At 52.8% G+C, this 17,052-nt stretch overlaps 1 protein-coding gene across 1 annotated transcript in view; it reads right to left on the bottom strand.

Annotated features, from left to right (window-relative positions):
* Window positions 1-863: 863 nt before the first annotated feature.
* The window catches only part of LOC135550684 (coxsackievirus and adenovirus receptor homolog), a 96,858-nt gene continuing 80,669 nt past the window's right edge, over window positions 864-17,052 (bottom strand). Inside the window, exons 4-7 of the mRNA XM_064981709.1 lie at window positions 12,930-13,085; window positions 12,646-12,768; window positions 12,357-12,495; window positions 864-3,867 (exon numbers count right to left, since the gene is read on the bottom strand). Of these exons, the coding sequence (XP_064837781.1) occupies window positions 3,582-3,867; window positions 12,357-12,495; window positions 12,646-12,768; window positions 12,930-13,085 (704 nt within the window). The 3' untranslated portion in view covers window positions 864-3,581. The remainder of the gene's footprint in view (window positions 3,868-12,356; window positions 12,496-12,645; window positions 12,769-12,929; window positions 13,086-17,052) is intronic.

The following is a 17,052-nucleotide window of genomic DNA, read 5'->3' as shown; positions in this document are numbered from 1 at the left end:
CACAGAGGAAGCCTGGAGGAGGGCCAGCCATGTCACAGAGGAAGCCTGGAGGAGGGCCAGCCATGTCACAGAGGAAGCCTGGAGGAGGGCCAGCCATGTCACAGAGGAAGCCTGGAGGAGGGCCAGCCATGTCACAGAGGAAGCCTGGAGGAGGGCCAGCCATGTCACAGAGGAAGCCTGGAGGAGGGCCAGCCATGTCACAGAGGAAAACCTGGAGGAGGGCCAGCCATGTCACAGAGGAAAACCTGGAGGAGGGCCAGCCATGTCACAGAGGACGCCTGGAGGAGGGCCAGCCATATCAGAGGAAGCCTGGAGGAGGGCTAGCCATGTCACAGAGGAAGCCTGGAGGAGGGCCAGCCATGTCACAGAGGAAGCCTGAAGGAGGGCCAGCCATGTCACAGAGGAAGCCTGGAGGAGGGCCAGCCATGTCACAGAGGAGGCCTGGAGGAGGGCCAGCCATGTCACAGAGGAAAACCTGGAGGAGGGACAGCCATGTCACAGAGGAAAAGCCTGGAGGAGGGACAGCCATGTCACAGAGGAAGCCTGGAGGAGGGCCAGTCATGTCACAGAGGAAGCCTGGAGGAGGGCCAGCCATGTCACAGAGGAAGCCTGGAGGAGGGCCAGCCATGTCACAGAGGAAAACCTGGAGGAGGGCCAGCCATGTCACAGAGGAAAACCTGGAGGAGGGACAGCCATGTCACAGAGGAAGCCTGGAGGAGGGCCAGTCATGTCACAGAGGAAGCCTGGAGGAGGGCCAGCCATGTCACAGAGGATAGACAGGCAGGCTGCTGATACTTGCAGAGAGAAAAACACTGATTTAAGACAGTCAAAAGCTGCTGCTATGGGAAAGAAAGGCAAAATAATGTTATTATTTCTTTCATTTTGTGTCCTTTATTATTTAAAAATACAGCACAAAAAAATACACGCACAAAAATAAAAACAGGTATGATCACACAATGTGCAAACAAACCTCCAAATAAAATCTTCATACAATATTAGTACACTAGTTTTAAAAGCTACAGTTAATACCATGTTAGTAGTACTTATTCGTTTTCTGAGTTGAGAGGGACTGTACAACATGACTACCTCCCTAATGGCTCTGTAGTTTGTCAGCAGTTGGGGGTCTACTAAAATACTATATTGGGGACAAATCCAGACAGTAAAGACACACACCAACACACAGTTCCCTGGGCTTCGAGAGCGCTGACAGGTTTTTCACTTCGGGATAATGTACGGGGTGGGTTTCACTTTACGTCCTGTCTCGGATGTGGCTGCTGTCCCCATGTGTGAGGTTACACCTGCCACAACATGGAGAGGCGTAAGGACACAACTCCGAGAGGTCTTCACCGGTCTCCTCCACTTCATCCACCTCAAATCTAATACTTTCTATTTCATACACACACAGTCTGTGTGTGTTTCATTAACCATACTAGTATACTATTTACAATGCATGCGATTGCTTCATCAGAATGAATAAGCTAATGTGGATATTGAAACATGGCTGCAGTAGAATTCCAGTGGTGCCCATCTGAATTAACATTAGTGGGCTTTCACCCTCCACTGTTATTTACCCATCGATCATGGTTTAGATACACATTAACCAAGCAGAGCACGGCAGAGCATCACCATACATACAGGGCATTAGAGGAAGTGTGGTGGGATTAGTTCTAGAGATAGTGTACCTTTTACAGTATATTTACACATACAAACAAAGACTTCATTAAAAAAAAAAAATTAAACCTCAAATAATGCATTTAAAACTAAAAAAGAAGTAACAACTGTGAGTCAACTGTTTTTGTTGTTGTTTTTGACATTGCTAATGTTCGAATATAGAGCTAATGTAAATTAAAAGAATCCATTTCGGATGGGGAAGTAAAGCAACCAACCTCCACTCAGTTGATGTGGATTTACACAGGATCCAGAACCGTGAAAAGTGGACTAGTTGTCATGCCGATGTGGGTCTCGTACTACAGACATATTGCATGTTCTGTAGCCAACTATTGTGTCATGTATCATACAACGACAGCTGGCTACAAAACATACATGTACAGTGCATAGCAACGGTAGAAGACTAGAGCCCAGCCTGGGTACACACACACACACACCTAGAGGCCTGTGGCTGTAACAGTATGTATGTGATACAAGTCAGTACAGACAAGGCACAAGAACACTGATGTCACAGAAACACTCCATCTGGGCTGAGCAGAAGCACTGACTGGGGGGCTGAGAGTATGTGACAGAGTGAGAGAGCATGGGTGCATTATAGACACCCTGGAAAACAGAGTTACTGTGCTGTTGGTGCAGCATAAACCTACCACCCGTGGCTCAGTCTTCTAATATCTTCTTCTTCCCCTCAACACTCACTTCCTTCCATATATCATGTAAATTACTATACTGTACAAACGTCATCCTTCATTTATCCTTCATGAATAGAGGTGCATGAATGAACCATTAAACATTTTTGACTTCATAATGACCATTGAGAAAGTTGTTTCATCGAGATATTGAATCCTGAGTGTGCAGTTACAAATGTACCATTTTGTTCAGGGGTTTGATGGTTAAACACCAGAGCGGGTTAATAATACCATACAGTGTAGGGGACAGGAAGGGGTGTACTGGCGGGGTGAGAGGGGCTGGTAGCAGTCAAACACAATCAAATATGATTGTTCAGTGAACCTCACCACGCACCTCCCAAAACACTGCCTGTTGTAGGAACTTGAGGGGTGGGCTGTAAACCCAGCAAAGAGACAATACACTAATCACAACATGTGGAGGTCTGAACTCCCCCTTCCGTGTCATTAGCCAACCCTGTCCACCAGTCCCCTCCAGACCAAGCTGGGCATTTCAAAACGGTCAACTGTCGAAATAACCAGCTGACCCAATTTCTCTCAGGGCTGGCAAACATGGCCATGACATCCGCCACAGTCCAATCAGTGGAATGAACATCTTTAAAAAGGTAACTACTTGACAAATAATTATTTTGAAAAGCAGAACTCTAAAATCCCTTCGGCAACCCCTATTCTTGACATAAGCTGTGTGTTACAGAAGTGAATTGATCAAACATGTCTGATCACTCTGTGAGTATTTCATCCAAAGAAAGTAGAGTAGAACAGTACATTTCCCAGAAACATACACGTCAAGCTGTAATACTCTACATGGTACACAACAGGCCAATCAGAGACCTTGGTCCGCTCTGAACACAACTCTCTATGCACAGGGCCGGCTAGATAAAAAAAACATCATGCATTCAACTATGTACAAAGAAAACTGTGTGAATTGACCATTAAAATGTACCCAGCCTAGAATTCATAATTGTCATGTGTGAAAAAGTTCAGGAAGTAAAATTCATAAAAGCATCTGTTTTTTTGTCAACAGTAAATAGTTCATAGTGGGTGACATGGTACAATACTGCTTCTCTTTTCTCCTCAGTACAACACCACACCCAAACCTCCATAAAGCAGAGCGGGGGTCCCAATTGGTGGTGAGTGGTAGAGGGTAGAATCTGGCTGCCCAGCACAGTCCCCCAGCCAAGCCACCCCACCTCTCTGGCTAGTGTCCCCCGGTCTTTCTGTTTCTTTCCACTAAACAATGGAGCCGTCCCTGTTCTGGGCGGGGATCATGACGGCGATGGCGCCCATGCGGCTGAGGTTGGGGCCGGCCATCTTGCTGGCGACGGGTGGGGGCAGGGGTGCGTGGCTGGGGGGCCTCTCATACTCCTCCACGGAGGGGATTTTGTCGTACTGGGGCTTGAGGGCGTACTCGTGTAGGTTGGAGGGGGACATGGAGCCCAGGGAGGAGCGCTGGCTGCCCACGCTGGTGAAGGAGCGGGCCGTCGATACGCGGCTCTTCGGAGGGGGGACGTCCTCTCTGAAGGAGAGAAGGGGGGTGAGATGGTTATGTAAAAAAACACAAGCTTTTTCACTCCCTTGCACATTCACATGGGTTTGGATTTTCCCCCAGGGGTCCAGACAGAGAAAGAAAGTGAAAGATAAACAATAAAGATAATAAAGATAAAGATAACACAGAAACAGAGACAGACAGACAGACAGAGAGGGCGGGCGGGACAGACAGACAAGGAGACAGAGAGGGCGGGACAGACAGACAAGGAGAGAGAGAGAGGGCGGGACAGACAGACAAGGAGAGAGAGAGAGGGCGGGACAGACAGACAGAGAGAGAGAGAGGGCGGGACAGACAGACAGAGAGAGAGAGAGGGCGGGACAGACAGACAGAAACACAGAGAGGGCGGGACAGACAGACAGAGAAGGTGGGACAGAGAAACACAGAGAGAGAGCGTGGGACAGACAGACAAGGAGAGACTGTGGGACAAACACAGAGAGAGAGGCGGGACAGACAGACAAGGAGAGAGAGAGGGCGGGACAGACAGACAAGGAGAGAGAAGGCGGGACAGACAGACAAGGAGAGAGAGAGAGGGCGGGACAGACAGACAGAGAGAGAGAGAGGGCGGGACAGACAGAGAGAGAGAGAAGGTGGGACAGACAGAGAGAAACACAGAGAGGGCGGGACAGACAGACAGAGAAGGTGGGACAGACAGAAACACAGAGAGAGAGCGGGGGACAAACACAGAGAGAGAGGGCGGGACAGACAGACAAGGAGAGAGAGAGGGCGGGACAGACAGACAAGGAGACAGAGAGGGCGGGACAGACAGACAAGGAGAGAGAGAGAGGGCGGGACAGACAGAGATAGAGAGAGGGCGGGACAGACAGAGAGAGAGAGAAGGCGGGACAGACAGACAAGGAGAGAGAGAGGGGCGGGCCAGACAGACAAGGAGAGAGAGAGAGGCGGGGGACACAAGGAGAGAGAGGGCGGGCAGACAGACAGACAAGAGAGAGAGAGGGGCGGGACAGACAGACAAGGAGAGAGAGAGGGCGGGCCAGACAGACAAGGAGAGAGAGAGGGCGGGCCAGACAGACAAGGAGAGAGAGGGGCGGGCCAGACAGACAAGGAGAGAGAGAGGGCGGGCCAGACAGACAAGGAGAGAGAGAGAGAGCGGGCCAGACAGACGGGCCAGACAGAGGAGAGAGAGAGAGGGCGGGCCAGACAGACAAGGGAGGAGAGAGGACAGCGGGCGGGACAGACAGACAAACACAGAGAGAGAGAGAGGGCGGGGCGGCGGGACAGACAGAGAGAGAGGGCGGGACAGACAGAGAGAGAGAGGGCGGGCCAGACAGACAAGAGAGGGCGGGCCAGACAGACAAGAGAGAGAGAGAGGGGCGGGCCAGACAGACAGGAGAGAGAGAGAGGGCGGGCCAGACAGACAAGGAGAGAGAGAGAGGGCGGGCCAGACAGACAAGAGAGAGAGAGAGGGCGGGCCAGACAGACAAGGAGAGAGAGAGGGGGCGGGCCAGACAGACAAGGAGAGAGAGAGAGGGCGGGCCAGACAGACAAGGAGAGAGAGAGAGGGCGGGCCAGACAGACAAGGAGAGAGAGAGAGGGCGGGCCAGACAGACAGAGGGGCGGGAGAGAGAGAGAGGGCGGGACAGACAGACAAGGAGAGAGAGAGGGGTCGGGACAGACAGACAAGGAGAGAGAGAGGGCGGGACAGACAGACAGACAGACACAGACAGAGAGAGAGAGAGGGGGCGGGACAGACAGACAAGGAGAGAGAGAGAGGGCGGGACAGACAGACAGAGAGAGAGAGAGCGTGGGACAGACAGACAAGGAGAGACTGTGTGACAAACACAGAGAGAGAGGGCGGGACAGACAAACACAGAGAGAGAGGGCGGGACAGACAAACACAGAGAGAGAGAGAGAGAGGGCGGGCCAGACAGACAAGGAGAGAGAGAGAGGGCGGGCCAGACAGACAAGGAGAGAGAGAGAGAGGGCGGGCCAGACAGACAAGGAGAGAGAGAGAGAGAGAGGGCGGGCCAGACAGACAAGGAGAGAGAGAGAGAGAGGGCGGGCCAGACAGACAAGGAGAGAGAGAGAGAGAGGGCGGGCCAGACAGACAGGAGAGAGAGAGAGAGGGCGGGCCAGACAGACAAGAGAGAGAGAGAGAGGGCGGGCCAGACAGACAAGGAGAGAGAGAGAGGGCGGGCCAGACAGACAAGGAGAGAGGGCGGGAGAGAGAGAGCGGGCGGGACAGACAGACAAGGAGAGAGAGAGAGGCGGGCCAGACAGGGCGGGACAGACAGACAAGAGAGAGAGAGGGCGGGCCAGACAGACAACAGAGAGAGAGAGAGGGGCGGGCCAGACAGACAAGGAGAGAGAGAGAGAGAGGGCGGGCCAGACAGACAAGGAGAGAGAGAGGGGCGGGCCAGACAGACAAGGAGAGAGAGAGAGAGGGAGGGACAGACAGACAGGAGAGAGAGAGAGAGGGCGGGACAGACAGACAAAGGAGAGAGAGGGGCGGGACAGACAGACAAGGAGAGAGAGAGAGGGCGGGACAGACAGACAAGGAGAGAGAGAGAGGGCGGGCCAGACAGACAAAGAGAGAGAGGGCGGGGGCGGGACAGACAGACAAGGAGAGAGAGAGAGGGCGGGACAGACAGACAAGGAGAGAGAGAGGGGGCGGGACAGACAGACAAGGAGAGAGAGAGAGGGCGGGACAGACAGACAAGGAGAGAGAGAGACAGACAAGGGAGAGGGACAGACAGACAGAGAGAGAGAGGGCGGGACAGGGCGGGACAGACAGACAGAGAGAGAGAGCGGGCGGGACAGACAGACAGAAACACGGAGAGGGCGGGACAGACAGACAGAGAGGGTGGGACAGACAGACACAGAGAGAGAGCGTGGGACAGACAGACAAGGAGAGACTGTGGGACAAGACACAGAGAGAGAGGGTGGGACAGACAAACAAGGAGAGAGAGAGGGCGGGACAGACAGACAAGGAGAGAGACAGAGAGAGAGAGGGCGGGCCAGACAGACAAGGAGAGAGAGAGAGGGCGGGCCAGACAGACAAGGAGAGAGAGAGAGAGAGGGCGGGACAGACAGACAGACAGACAGAGAGAGAAGGCGGGACAGACAGAAACACAGAGAGGGCGGGACAGACAGAAACACAGAGAGCGTGGGACAGACAGAAACACAGAGAGAGAGGGCGGGACAGACAGACAAGGAGAGAGAGAGAGAGGGTGGGACAGACAGACAGACAAGGAGAGAGAGGGTGGGACAGACAAGGAGAGAGAGGGTGGGACAGACAGACAAGGAGAGAGAGGGTGGGACAGACAGACAAGGAGAGAGAGGGTGGGACAGACACAAGGAGAGAGAGGGTGGGACAGACAGACAAGGAGAGAGAGGGTGGGACAGACAGACTGTGGGACAAACACAGAGAGAGAGGGCGGGACAGACAAACACGGAGAAAGAGGGCGGGACAGACAAACAAGGAGAGAGAGGGTGGGACAGACACAAGGAGAGAGAGGGTGGGACAGACAGACAAGGAGAGAGAGGGTGGGACAGACAGACAAGGAGAGAGAGGGTGGGACAGACAGACAAGGAGAGAGAGGGTGGGACAGACAGACAAGGAGGGAGAGGGTGGGACAGACAGACAAGGAGGGAGAGGGTGGGACAGAAAGACAAGGAGAGACTGTGGGACAAACACAGAGAGAGAGGGCGGGACAGACAAACACAGAGAGAGAGGGCGGGACAGACAGACAAGGAGAGAGAGGGCGGGACAGACAGACAAGGAGACAGAGAGGGGGCGGGGACAGACGGGACAGACAGACAAGGAGAGAGAGAGGGGGCGGGACAGACAGACAAGGAGAGAGAGAGAGGGCGGGACAGACAGACAGACAGAGAGAGAGAGGGCGGGACAGACAGACAGAGAGAGAGAGGGCGGGACAGACAGACAGAGAGAGAGAGGGCGGGACAGAAACACAGAGAGAGCGTGGGACAGACAGACAAGGAGAGACTGTGTGACAAACACAGAGAGAGAGGGTGGGACAGACAAACAGGAGAGAGAGAGGGCGGGACAGACAGACAAGGAGACAGAGAGAGAGAGAGGGCGGACAGACAGACAGACAAGGAGACAGAGAGAGAGAGGGCGGGACAGACAGACAGACAAGGAGACAGACAGGAGGGACAGACAGAAACACAGAGAGCATGGGACAGACAGACAGAAACACAGAGAGAGAGGGTGGGACAGACAGACAAGGAGAGAGAGAGAGGGTGGGACAGAGACAGACAAGGAGAGAGAGGGTGGGACAGACAGACAGACAGAGAGAAGGGTGGGACAGACAGACAAGGAGAGGGTGGGACAGACAGACAAGGAGAGAGAGGGTGGGGACAGACACAAGGAGAGAGAGGGTGGGACAGACAGACAGGGTGGGACAGACAGAGGAGAGGGTGGGACAGACAGGAGAGACTGTGGGACACAAACACAGAGAGAGAGGGTGGGACAGACAAGACAGAGACTGTGGGACAAACACAGAGAGAGAGGGCGGGACAGACAGACAAGGAGAAGAGAGGGCGGGACAGACAAACAAGGAGAGAGAGGGCGGGACAGACAGACAAGGAGAGAGAGGATGGGACAGACAGACAAGGAGAGAGAGGGTGGGACAGACAGACAAGGAGAGAGAGGGTGGGACAGACAGACAAGGAGGGAGAGGGTGGGACAGACAGACAAGGAGAGAGGGCGGGACAGACAGACAAGAGAGAGAGGGCGGGCCAGACAGACAAGAGAGAGGACAGACAGAGAGGGCGGGACAGACAGACAAGGAGAGAGAGAGAGGGCGGGCCAGACAGACAAGGAGAGAGAGCGGGACAGACAGACAAGGGCGGGCCAGACAGACAAGGAGAGAGAGAGAGGGCGGGCCAGACAGACAAGAGAGAGAGAGAGGGCGGGACAGACAGACAAGGAGAGAGAGAGAGGGCGGGCCAGACAGACAAGGAGAGAGAGAGAGGGGCGGGACAGACAGACAAGGAGAGAGAGAGAGGGGCGGGCCAGACAGACAAGGAGAGAGACAGACAGAGGGCGGGCCAGACAGACAAGGACAGAGAGAGAGAGAGGGGGGCCAGACAGACAAAGAGAGAGAGGGCGGGCCAGACAGACAAGGAGAGAGAGAGAGGGCGGGCCAGACAGACAAGGAGAGAGAGAGAGGGCGGGCCAGACAGACAAGAGAGGGCGGGACAGACAGAGAGAGGGCGGGACAGACAGACAAGGAGAGAGAGAGAGAGGGCGGGACAGACAGACAGACAAGGAGAGAGAGAGAGGGCGGGACAGACAGACAAGGAGAGAGAGAGAGGGCGGGCCAGACAGACAAGGAGAGAGAGAGAGGGAGGGAGAGGGGGACAGACAGACAAGGAGAGAGAGAGAGGGCGGGCCAGACAGACAAGGGAGAGAGAGAGGGCGGGACAGACAGACAAGGAGGAGAGAGAGGGCGGGACAGACAGACAGACAGACAAGCGGGCCAGACAGACAAGGAGAGAGAGAGAGGGCGGGCCAGACAGACAAGAGAGAGACAGAGAGGGCGGGACAGACAGACAAGGAGAGAGAGAGAGAGGGCGGGCCAGACAGACAAGGAGAGAGAGAGAGGGCGGGCCAGACAGACAGAGAGAGAGAGAGAGGGCGGGCCAGACAGACAAGGAGAGAGAGAGAGAGGGCGGGACAGACAGACAGACAGGAGAGAGAGGGTGGGACAGACAGACAGACAGACAGAGAGAGGGGCGGGACAGACAGACAGAGAGAGAGAGGGTGGGACAGACAGACACAGAGAGAGCGTGGGACAGGGACAGACAAGGAGAGACTGTGGGACAAACACAGAGAGAGAGGGTGGGACAGACAAACACAGAGAGAGAGGGCGGGACAGACAGACAGACAAGGAGAGAGAGAGGGTGGGGGACAGACAGACAAGAGAGAGAGAGAGAGGGCGGGACAGACAGACAAGAGAAGAGAGAGGGCGGGACAGACAGACAGACAGACAGACAAGGAGAGAGAGAGAGGCGGGGACAGACAGACAGACAGACAAGGAGAGAGAGAGAGGCGGGACAGACAGACAGAAAGACAGAGAGCTGGCGGGACAGACAGAAACACAGAGAGCATGGGACAGACAGAAACACAGAGAGAGAGGGGCGGGACAGACAGACAAGGAGAGAGGGTGGGACAGACAGAGAGAGGGTGGGACAGACAGACAGACAAGGAGAGAGAGGGGTGGGACAGACAGACAAGGAGAGAGAGGGTGGGACAGAGACAAGGGAGAGAGGGTGGGACAGACAGACAAGGAGAGAGAGGGTGGGACAGACAGACAAGGAGAGGGTGGGACAGAGGGTGGGACAGACAGACAAGGAGAGACTGTGGGACAAACACAGAGAGAGAGGGCGGGACAGACAAACACAGGAGAGAGAGGGGTGGGACAGACAGACAAGGAGAGAGAGGGCGGGACAGACAGACAAGGGAGAGAGAGGTGGGACAGACAGACAAGAGAGAGAGGGATGGGACAGACAGACAAGGAGAGAGAGGGTGGGACAGACAGACAAGGGAGAGAGGGTGGGACAGACAGACAAGGAGGGAGAGGGTGGGACAGACAGACAAGGAGAGAGAGGGTGGGACAGACAGACAAGAGAGAGACTGTGGGACAAACAGACAAGAGAGGAGGACAGACAGACAGGAGAGAGAGAGAGTGGGACAGACAGACAAGGGAGGAGACAGAGAGGGCGGGACAGACAGACAAGGAGAGAGAGAGAGGGGGGGACAGACAGACAGGAGAGAGAGGGCGGGACAGACAGACAAGGAGAGAGAGTGGGACGGGACAGACAGACAGACAAGAGAGAGAGAGGGCGGGACAGACAGACAGAGAGAGAGAGGGTGGGACAGACAGACAGAGAGAGAGAGAGGGTGGGACAGACAGACAGAGGGTGGGACAGACAGAGGAGAGAGTGGTAGGGTGGGACAGACAGACAGACAAGGAGAGAGACAGACAGACAGACAAGGGTGGGACAGACAGACAGAGAGAGAGGGGCGGGACAGAGGAGAGTGAATAAGACAGAAACACAGAGAGAGGGATGGGACAGACAGAGAGAGAGGTGGGACAGACAGACAGAGAGAGAGGGTGGGAGACAGACAGACAGGGTGAATAAGACAGAAACACAGAGAGAGTGTGGGACAGACAGACAGAGAGAGTGTGGGACAGACAGACAGAGAGAGTGTAGGACAGACAGAGAGGGTGGGACAGACAGAAACACAGAGAGAGTGTGGGACAGACAGAGAGGGTGGGACAGACAGAAACACAGAGAGAGTGTGGGACAGACAGACAGGGTGGGACAGACAGACAGGGTGGGACAGACAGAGAGGGTGGGACACACAGACAGAGAGGGTGGGACACAGACAGAGAGGGTGGGACACACAGACAGAGAGGGTGGGACACACAGACAGAGAGGGTGAATGGGACAGACAACAGACAGACATAAGACAGACAGAGGGGGAATAAGACAGTCAGACAGAAAAAGAGGATGAAGGGAGAGAAAGAGACAGCGATGATCGCATGTAGTTCGAACTGTGCCAGCTCTGGTCAGCTCCAGTAAGAATGAGGACTCAGCAGTGGTAACAGAGCAACCTTCATTCTGACCAACCTCCTTCAGCTCACAGAATAACACAATTCAAAACTAATAACCAGCAATAATCCATTAAACAGCTCAATCAAACTGAGCCTGAGGGGCCCTTGGCTTTGAATATGTTAGTAAATATGTGTGTGTGCGCATGCATGGTGTGTGTATGCGCACAAGTGTTTTTCTGTGTGTGCAAGCGTGCATTCCTGTCTGTATGCGTGCCTCCGTGTGTGTGTGTCAGGGCTGGGTACCCAGACACAGTGCTCATTGGGCTAATCTTTTTTGTGCTCCACTGAGTTGCCAGGCAGATAGCCAGACAGTGTCCAGGCTGAAGCTTGCAGACCCAGAGACAGAGGGAGGGAGGCCCTGTGCTTTCTGGATGGAATACTGTGTCCAGGAGGGGCTGGGCAGGACAGACAGGATCCACAGAACAAACAAACCCCCAAACTGATTACCAAAGCCGTTTATTTTAGGAAGGGGAAAAAAAGAACGCTGATGGGGCGACAAGATTTTTTCCGTGTGTGAGAGTGAGTGAGTGAGAGAGAGTGAGAGAGTGAGTGAGAGAGAGAGAGAGTGAGTGAGAGAGAGTGAGTGAGAGAGAGAGAGAGAGTGAGAGAGACTGGGCCGGGAGGAACTGGGGCCAGAGAATGTTGGACGTTCACAATGACACATACCTACTGGCACAGTTTTCATTGCTTTATCTCAGGCTGTAGCAGCCAAATAAACCACATACAGATAGTTAGACAATACATACTACACTGCTATATCAGTTTGATGCAGTATGTACCAGTGTCTGTTCAATGAAGTGTATTTGGGGGATCCTACACAGTATTGACGGTGTAATAATGCGTTGCCCGTACCTGATCTCGTAGGAGATCTCCTTCTCGTACTTCTTCCTGTTGCGGGCGCGGCAGCAGCAGAAGAGGATGATGGCGATGATGATGAGGGCCAGCAGAACAGCGATGATGGCTCCAGCTATGATACCAGCAGTGTTGGGGGCTAGACCACACACAGAGAAAATCATTAAAAACACTCATCCTACACAATCCCACCATTTTGACTCTACACAGCCATACAAGTCTCAGCACAAATGCCCACACGATTAAAAGAATCACATAAAGGTGAATCAGGGGGCGTTGAGGGACTCACGGGGAGTGATGCCAAGCTGTAGAATACACTCCTCCATGCCCACGTGGTTCTTAGCTGTGCAGCGGTAGGTTCCTGAGGAGCTGGTGGACGCGTTCCTTACATTCATGGTGCCTCCCACAGGGTCTACAGACAGAGGGGGAGGGGTTGACAGAGGCACGTTCAGGAAGCCAAAACTTTTCAGAGACCCTTCGGTCCATTTGGCAGTGAATAGCCATTCTGTTTCAAAGCATCTGCTCCATCTGGGGATGGTGAAACCTGGCTTCCATAAATATTATGCGTCTTACCTAGCACGGCGGAGGCAGGCAGCAGTTTGTTGTCGCTGGTCTTCTCCCAGGTGTACTGCAGGGGGTTGGTCCCCTCACTGGATGTACACCTCAGGACCACATCCGTACCCTCCAGGGTGGGGCCGTCCGCAGAGCATCTGGGCTTGGACGGCCTCACTACCAGGAGAGAGGGGGAGGGGGAATAAGCTATTAGAGATGGCAGACATGGCGGAAAAGAGAAATTAGCTTGAAGCTACACAAACCATTCCTGATTTTCTATTGCACACCCCTCTGGGCAGGTTGCCACGCTGTGTGTGTGTGTGTCTCATAGCAGCAGTCATCAGCGTAATGAGAGCAGTAATCAGGGTCCGTGATACAGCTGCTGTCATTACAGGTGCTGTCACTCAAGATAATTACGATCAGAGCGTGACACACACACAAACGGTGGGGGCATCTGCAGAAGCCAGACATAGTTTCAGTCTGTTGACAGGAGACAAGAATTCAAAAGCAAACAAAACTCCAAATTGAAAGCAGGCCAGATCCAGTGCAAGGCAAAGATGAACTGTCTGTCTGTCTGTCTGTCTGCTGGAGCGGTGGGGTGAGGTAGGGGGTACTATGCTAGGGATGGGAGGTGGGGTGAGGTAGGGGGTACTATGCTAGGGATGGGAGGTGGGGTGAGGTAGGGGGTACTATGCTAGGGATGGGAGGTGGGGTGAGGTAGGGAGTACTATGCTAGGGATGGGAGGTGGGGTGAGGTAGGGGTACTATGCTAGGGAGGGATGGGAGGGGGTACTATGCTAGGGATGGGAGGTGGGGTGATGGGGGTACTATGCTAGGGATGGGAGGTGGGGTGAGGTAGGGGGTACTATGCTAGGGATGGGAGGTGGGGTGAGGTAGGGGGTACTATGCTAGGGATGGGAGGTGGGGTGATGTAGGTGGGGGGGTACTATGCTAGGGATGGGAGGTGGGGTGAGGTAGGGGTACTATGCTAGGGATGGGAGGTGGGGTGAGGTAGGGGGTACCATGCTAGGGATGGGAGGTGGGGTGAGGTAGGGGGTACTATGCTAGGGATGGGAGGTGGGGTGAGGTAGGGGGTACTATGCTAGGGATGGGAGGTGGGGTGAGGTAGGGGGTACTATGCTAGGGATGGGAGGTGGGGTGAGGTAGGGAGTACTATGCTAGGGATGGGAGGTGGGGTGAGGTAGGGGGTACTATGCTAGGGATGGGAGGTGGGGTGAGGTAGGGGGTACTATGCTAGGGATGGGAGGTGGGGTGAGGTAGGGGGGTACTATGCTAGGGATGGGAGGTGGGGTGAGGTAGGGGGTACTATGCTAGGGATGGGAGGTGGGGTGAGGTAGGGGGTACTATGCTAGGGATGGGAGGTGGGGTGAGGTAGGGGGTACTATGCTAGGGATGGGAGGTGGGGTGAGGTAGGGGGTACTATGCTAGGGATGGGAGGTGGGGTGAGGTAGGGAGTACTATGCTAGGGATGGGAGGTGGGGTGAGGTAGGGGTACTATGCTAGGGATGGGAGGTGGGGTGAGGTAGGGGGTACTATGCTAGGGATGGGAGGTGGGGTGGCATTTAGGAAGCCTGATTGGCGCTGTGTGTGTAGTCATGTGTGTATGTGCGACTGCCTCTCTCTCTCTCTGTGTGTCTGAGAGTTGTGCTGGAGCACTGACATGGCTTGGTAATGGGCGTTGTAACAACAAAGCCCGGCGAGAGCGGAGGACAGAACCATGTGGATTAACCCCAGACGGCCCTGTGGGACACTACAGCACATAGTGCAGCGCCCAGCCCATCTAATCTAATAGGCAGGGGTCAGGACGGGCAGAACGAGGGAGGGGAGGAATGAGAGAACAGAGAGAAATTAAACGAGTACTGATGGACGGTTGGAGGGATGACGGGGGCCAAGGCTGCTCGTTCTCCTGACTTGGGGGTCGGCATTCCACATGCACTGTGTGTGTGTCTTACAATGTAATACAGCAATGACATTTTGAATTCACATTAAAAGCTCAAAGTCAGCTTGACATATCAAGGGCTACATATAGCTCAACATGTAGATGTTCCTATTGGAAATGGGTAGAAGCTTCATCAGAGCAGATTTTTATGTGTGATATGAGCGAGAGATGAGGTCAAAGGAAGAAGAAAGAGACTGGTCTTTAGAGAGATACTGTAGAGACTAGAGGGAGACCGTGATTGGTTGTGGTGGACTATATGGATGTGGTGTAATATGAAGAGCTAAGGATAAGGTGATTTAGTGCTGTACTGGGCTACATTGAGGCACAGATAGGGTACAGTAGAGTATATATGGAGAAAGTGAGCGTGATACATTGCAGTAGACCACAGAGACGTGGTTATAAAGACCATGAGGGATCAGTTTGGAGAGGCCAGGGAGACTGAGAAAGATTGGCTGTTAAAGGCTGTAGTGAGGTCTAGGCGGTGCTGATTGGTTGTTTGGGATTCAGATCAGGGAACTTGAGAGAACGTGATTGGCTGTTAAAGAATGTAGTGACCTATGGGTAGAGCGATGGTGATACGTTGGTTGGGACTGAGGCCAAGGTGACAAAGTGAAAGTGAATGGCTGTTGAAGGTTGATGTGAAGTCTAGGCAGAGATGGTGAATGGTTGATGTGAAGTCTAGGCAGAGATGGTGAATGGTTGATGTGAAGTCTAGGCAGAGATGGTGAATGGTTGATGTGAAGTCTAGGCAGAGATGGTGAATGGTTGATGTGAAGTCTAGGCAGAGATGGTGAATGGTTGTGAGGGTTGATGTGAAGTCTAGGCAGAGATGGTGAATGGTTGATGTGAAGTCTAGGCAGAGATGGTGAATGGTTGATGTGAAGTCTAGGCAGAGATGGTGAATGGTTGATGTGAAGTCTAGGCAGAGATGGTGAATGGTTGTGAGGGTTGATGTGAAGTCTAGGCAGAGATGGTGAATGGTTGATGTGAAGTCTAGGCAGAGATGGTAGGCAGAGATGGTGAATGGTTGATGTGAAGTCTAGGCAGAGATGGTGAATGGTTGATGTGAAGTCTAGGCAGAGATGGTGAATGGTTGATGTGAAGTCTAGGCAGAGATGGTGAATGGTTGATGTGAAGTCTAGGCAGAGATGGTGAATGGTTGTGAGGGTTGCTGATGTGCCTGTCCGGTGTGCTGTACTGACTGCAGGTGCTCTCTCCTCCTGTTAACGTCACTGTCCATCTTTAAACTAGCAGAGACAACACATAGCTCACAACGTTACCTGCACTCAGGGAAGATGCCTGTGTGTGTGTGTCCAAAATGTATGTTATTTTTTGTTTTTTTAAACAACTAATGGACCGACGTCGGTTCAATTATTTTAATTCCATTTAGTTGTTTTTTTTCCCCTTCTGTGAGCTCAATGCAGTTTCTCTAGAGACACATCAGATCAAACCCAAACAGTGCGATGTAGTAGAGGGTTGTAGTTTCTAACAGGACAATATTCAACATAGCGCAGAAAATGTGGTAATTAAATACAATGACCATAATCCATTGCGTTCCTATTTGTCTGGTCGGTGTGGGGCAGACACAGAGAAATGAGAGAAGAACGTGTGAGGTAGCTCTACCTGAAAATACATGACCTAAGTGATTGACAGTTGGTATTTATAAAAGTATGTCTTATTTACTTTGAAGAACTACTAAAATAGTGATTTTGTCAGATCGCATAGGCAGCAGCTCTATAGAGATGAGGACTTGAATTATAAAAGTCATAAAACAAATGAAAGATTTCATTAAAGTAATGTGAATAAGTGCTGGTTAATAAGTGATGAGCAGTAATGGACAGTCACTACCATCATGGGACTTTGATTGTTTTATTCAGTGTTACAGAACTCAACCAACATAATGCATAATCCATTTAATGTTAAAAAAAAAATAATCAAAACCATAATGTTTTTATAATTGAACCGAAACCAAACCGTCCTCAAAAAGTAATAATCTCTAAGCGCTAGTGTGTGTGTGCGCACGTGTACATCTGAGAGTGTGAGTGACATGTCGGAGTGACCATGTCTGCCAAAGTTCTCTGGAACATTTACATTGTGACCTGATGTGAATTCATTGTATTATTCTTTTGGACAAAATTCAGATTCACAAATGTATATTTACAAAAACTCCACAAACAAAAAAAT

The sequence above is a fragment of the Oncorhynchus masou genome, chromosome 12 (genome assembly GCF_036934945.1).
Source record: "Oncorhynchus masou masou isolate Uvic2021 chromosome 12, UVic_Omas_1.1, whole genome shotgun sequence".
Classification (NCBI taxonomy): domain Eukaryota; kingdom Metazoa; phylum Chordata; class Actinopteri; order Salmoniformes; family Salmonidae; genus Oncorhynchus; species Oncorhynchus masou.
The sequence above is the reverse complement of the archived record's forward strand: the minus strand, read 5'-3'. Positions and strand labels throughout refer to the sequence as shown.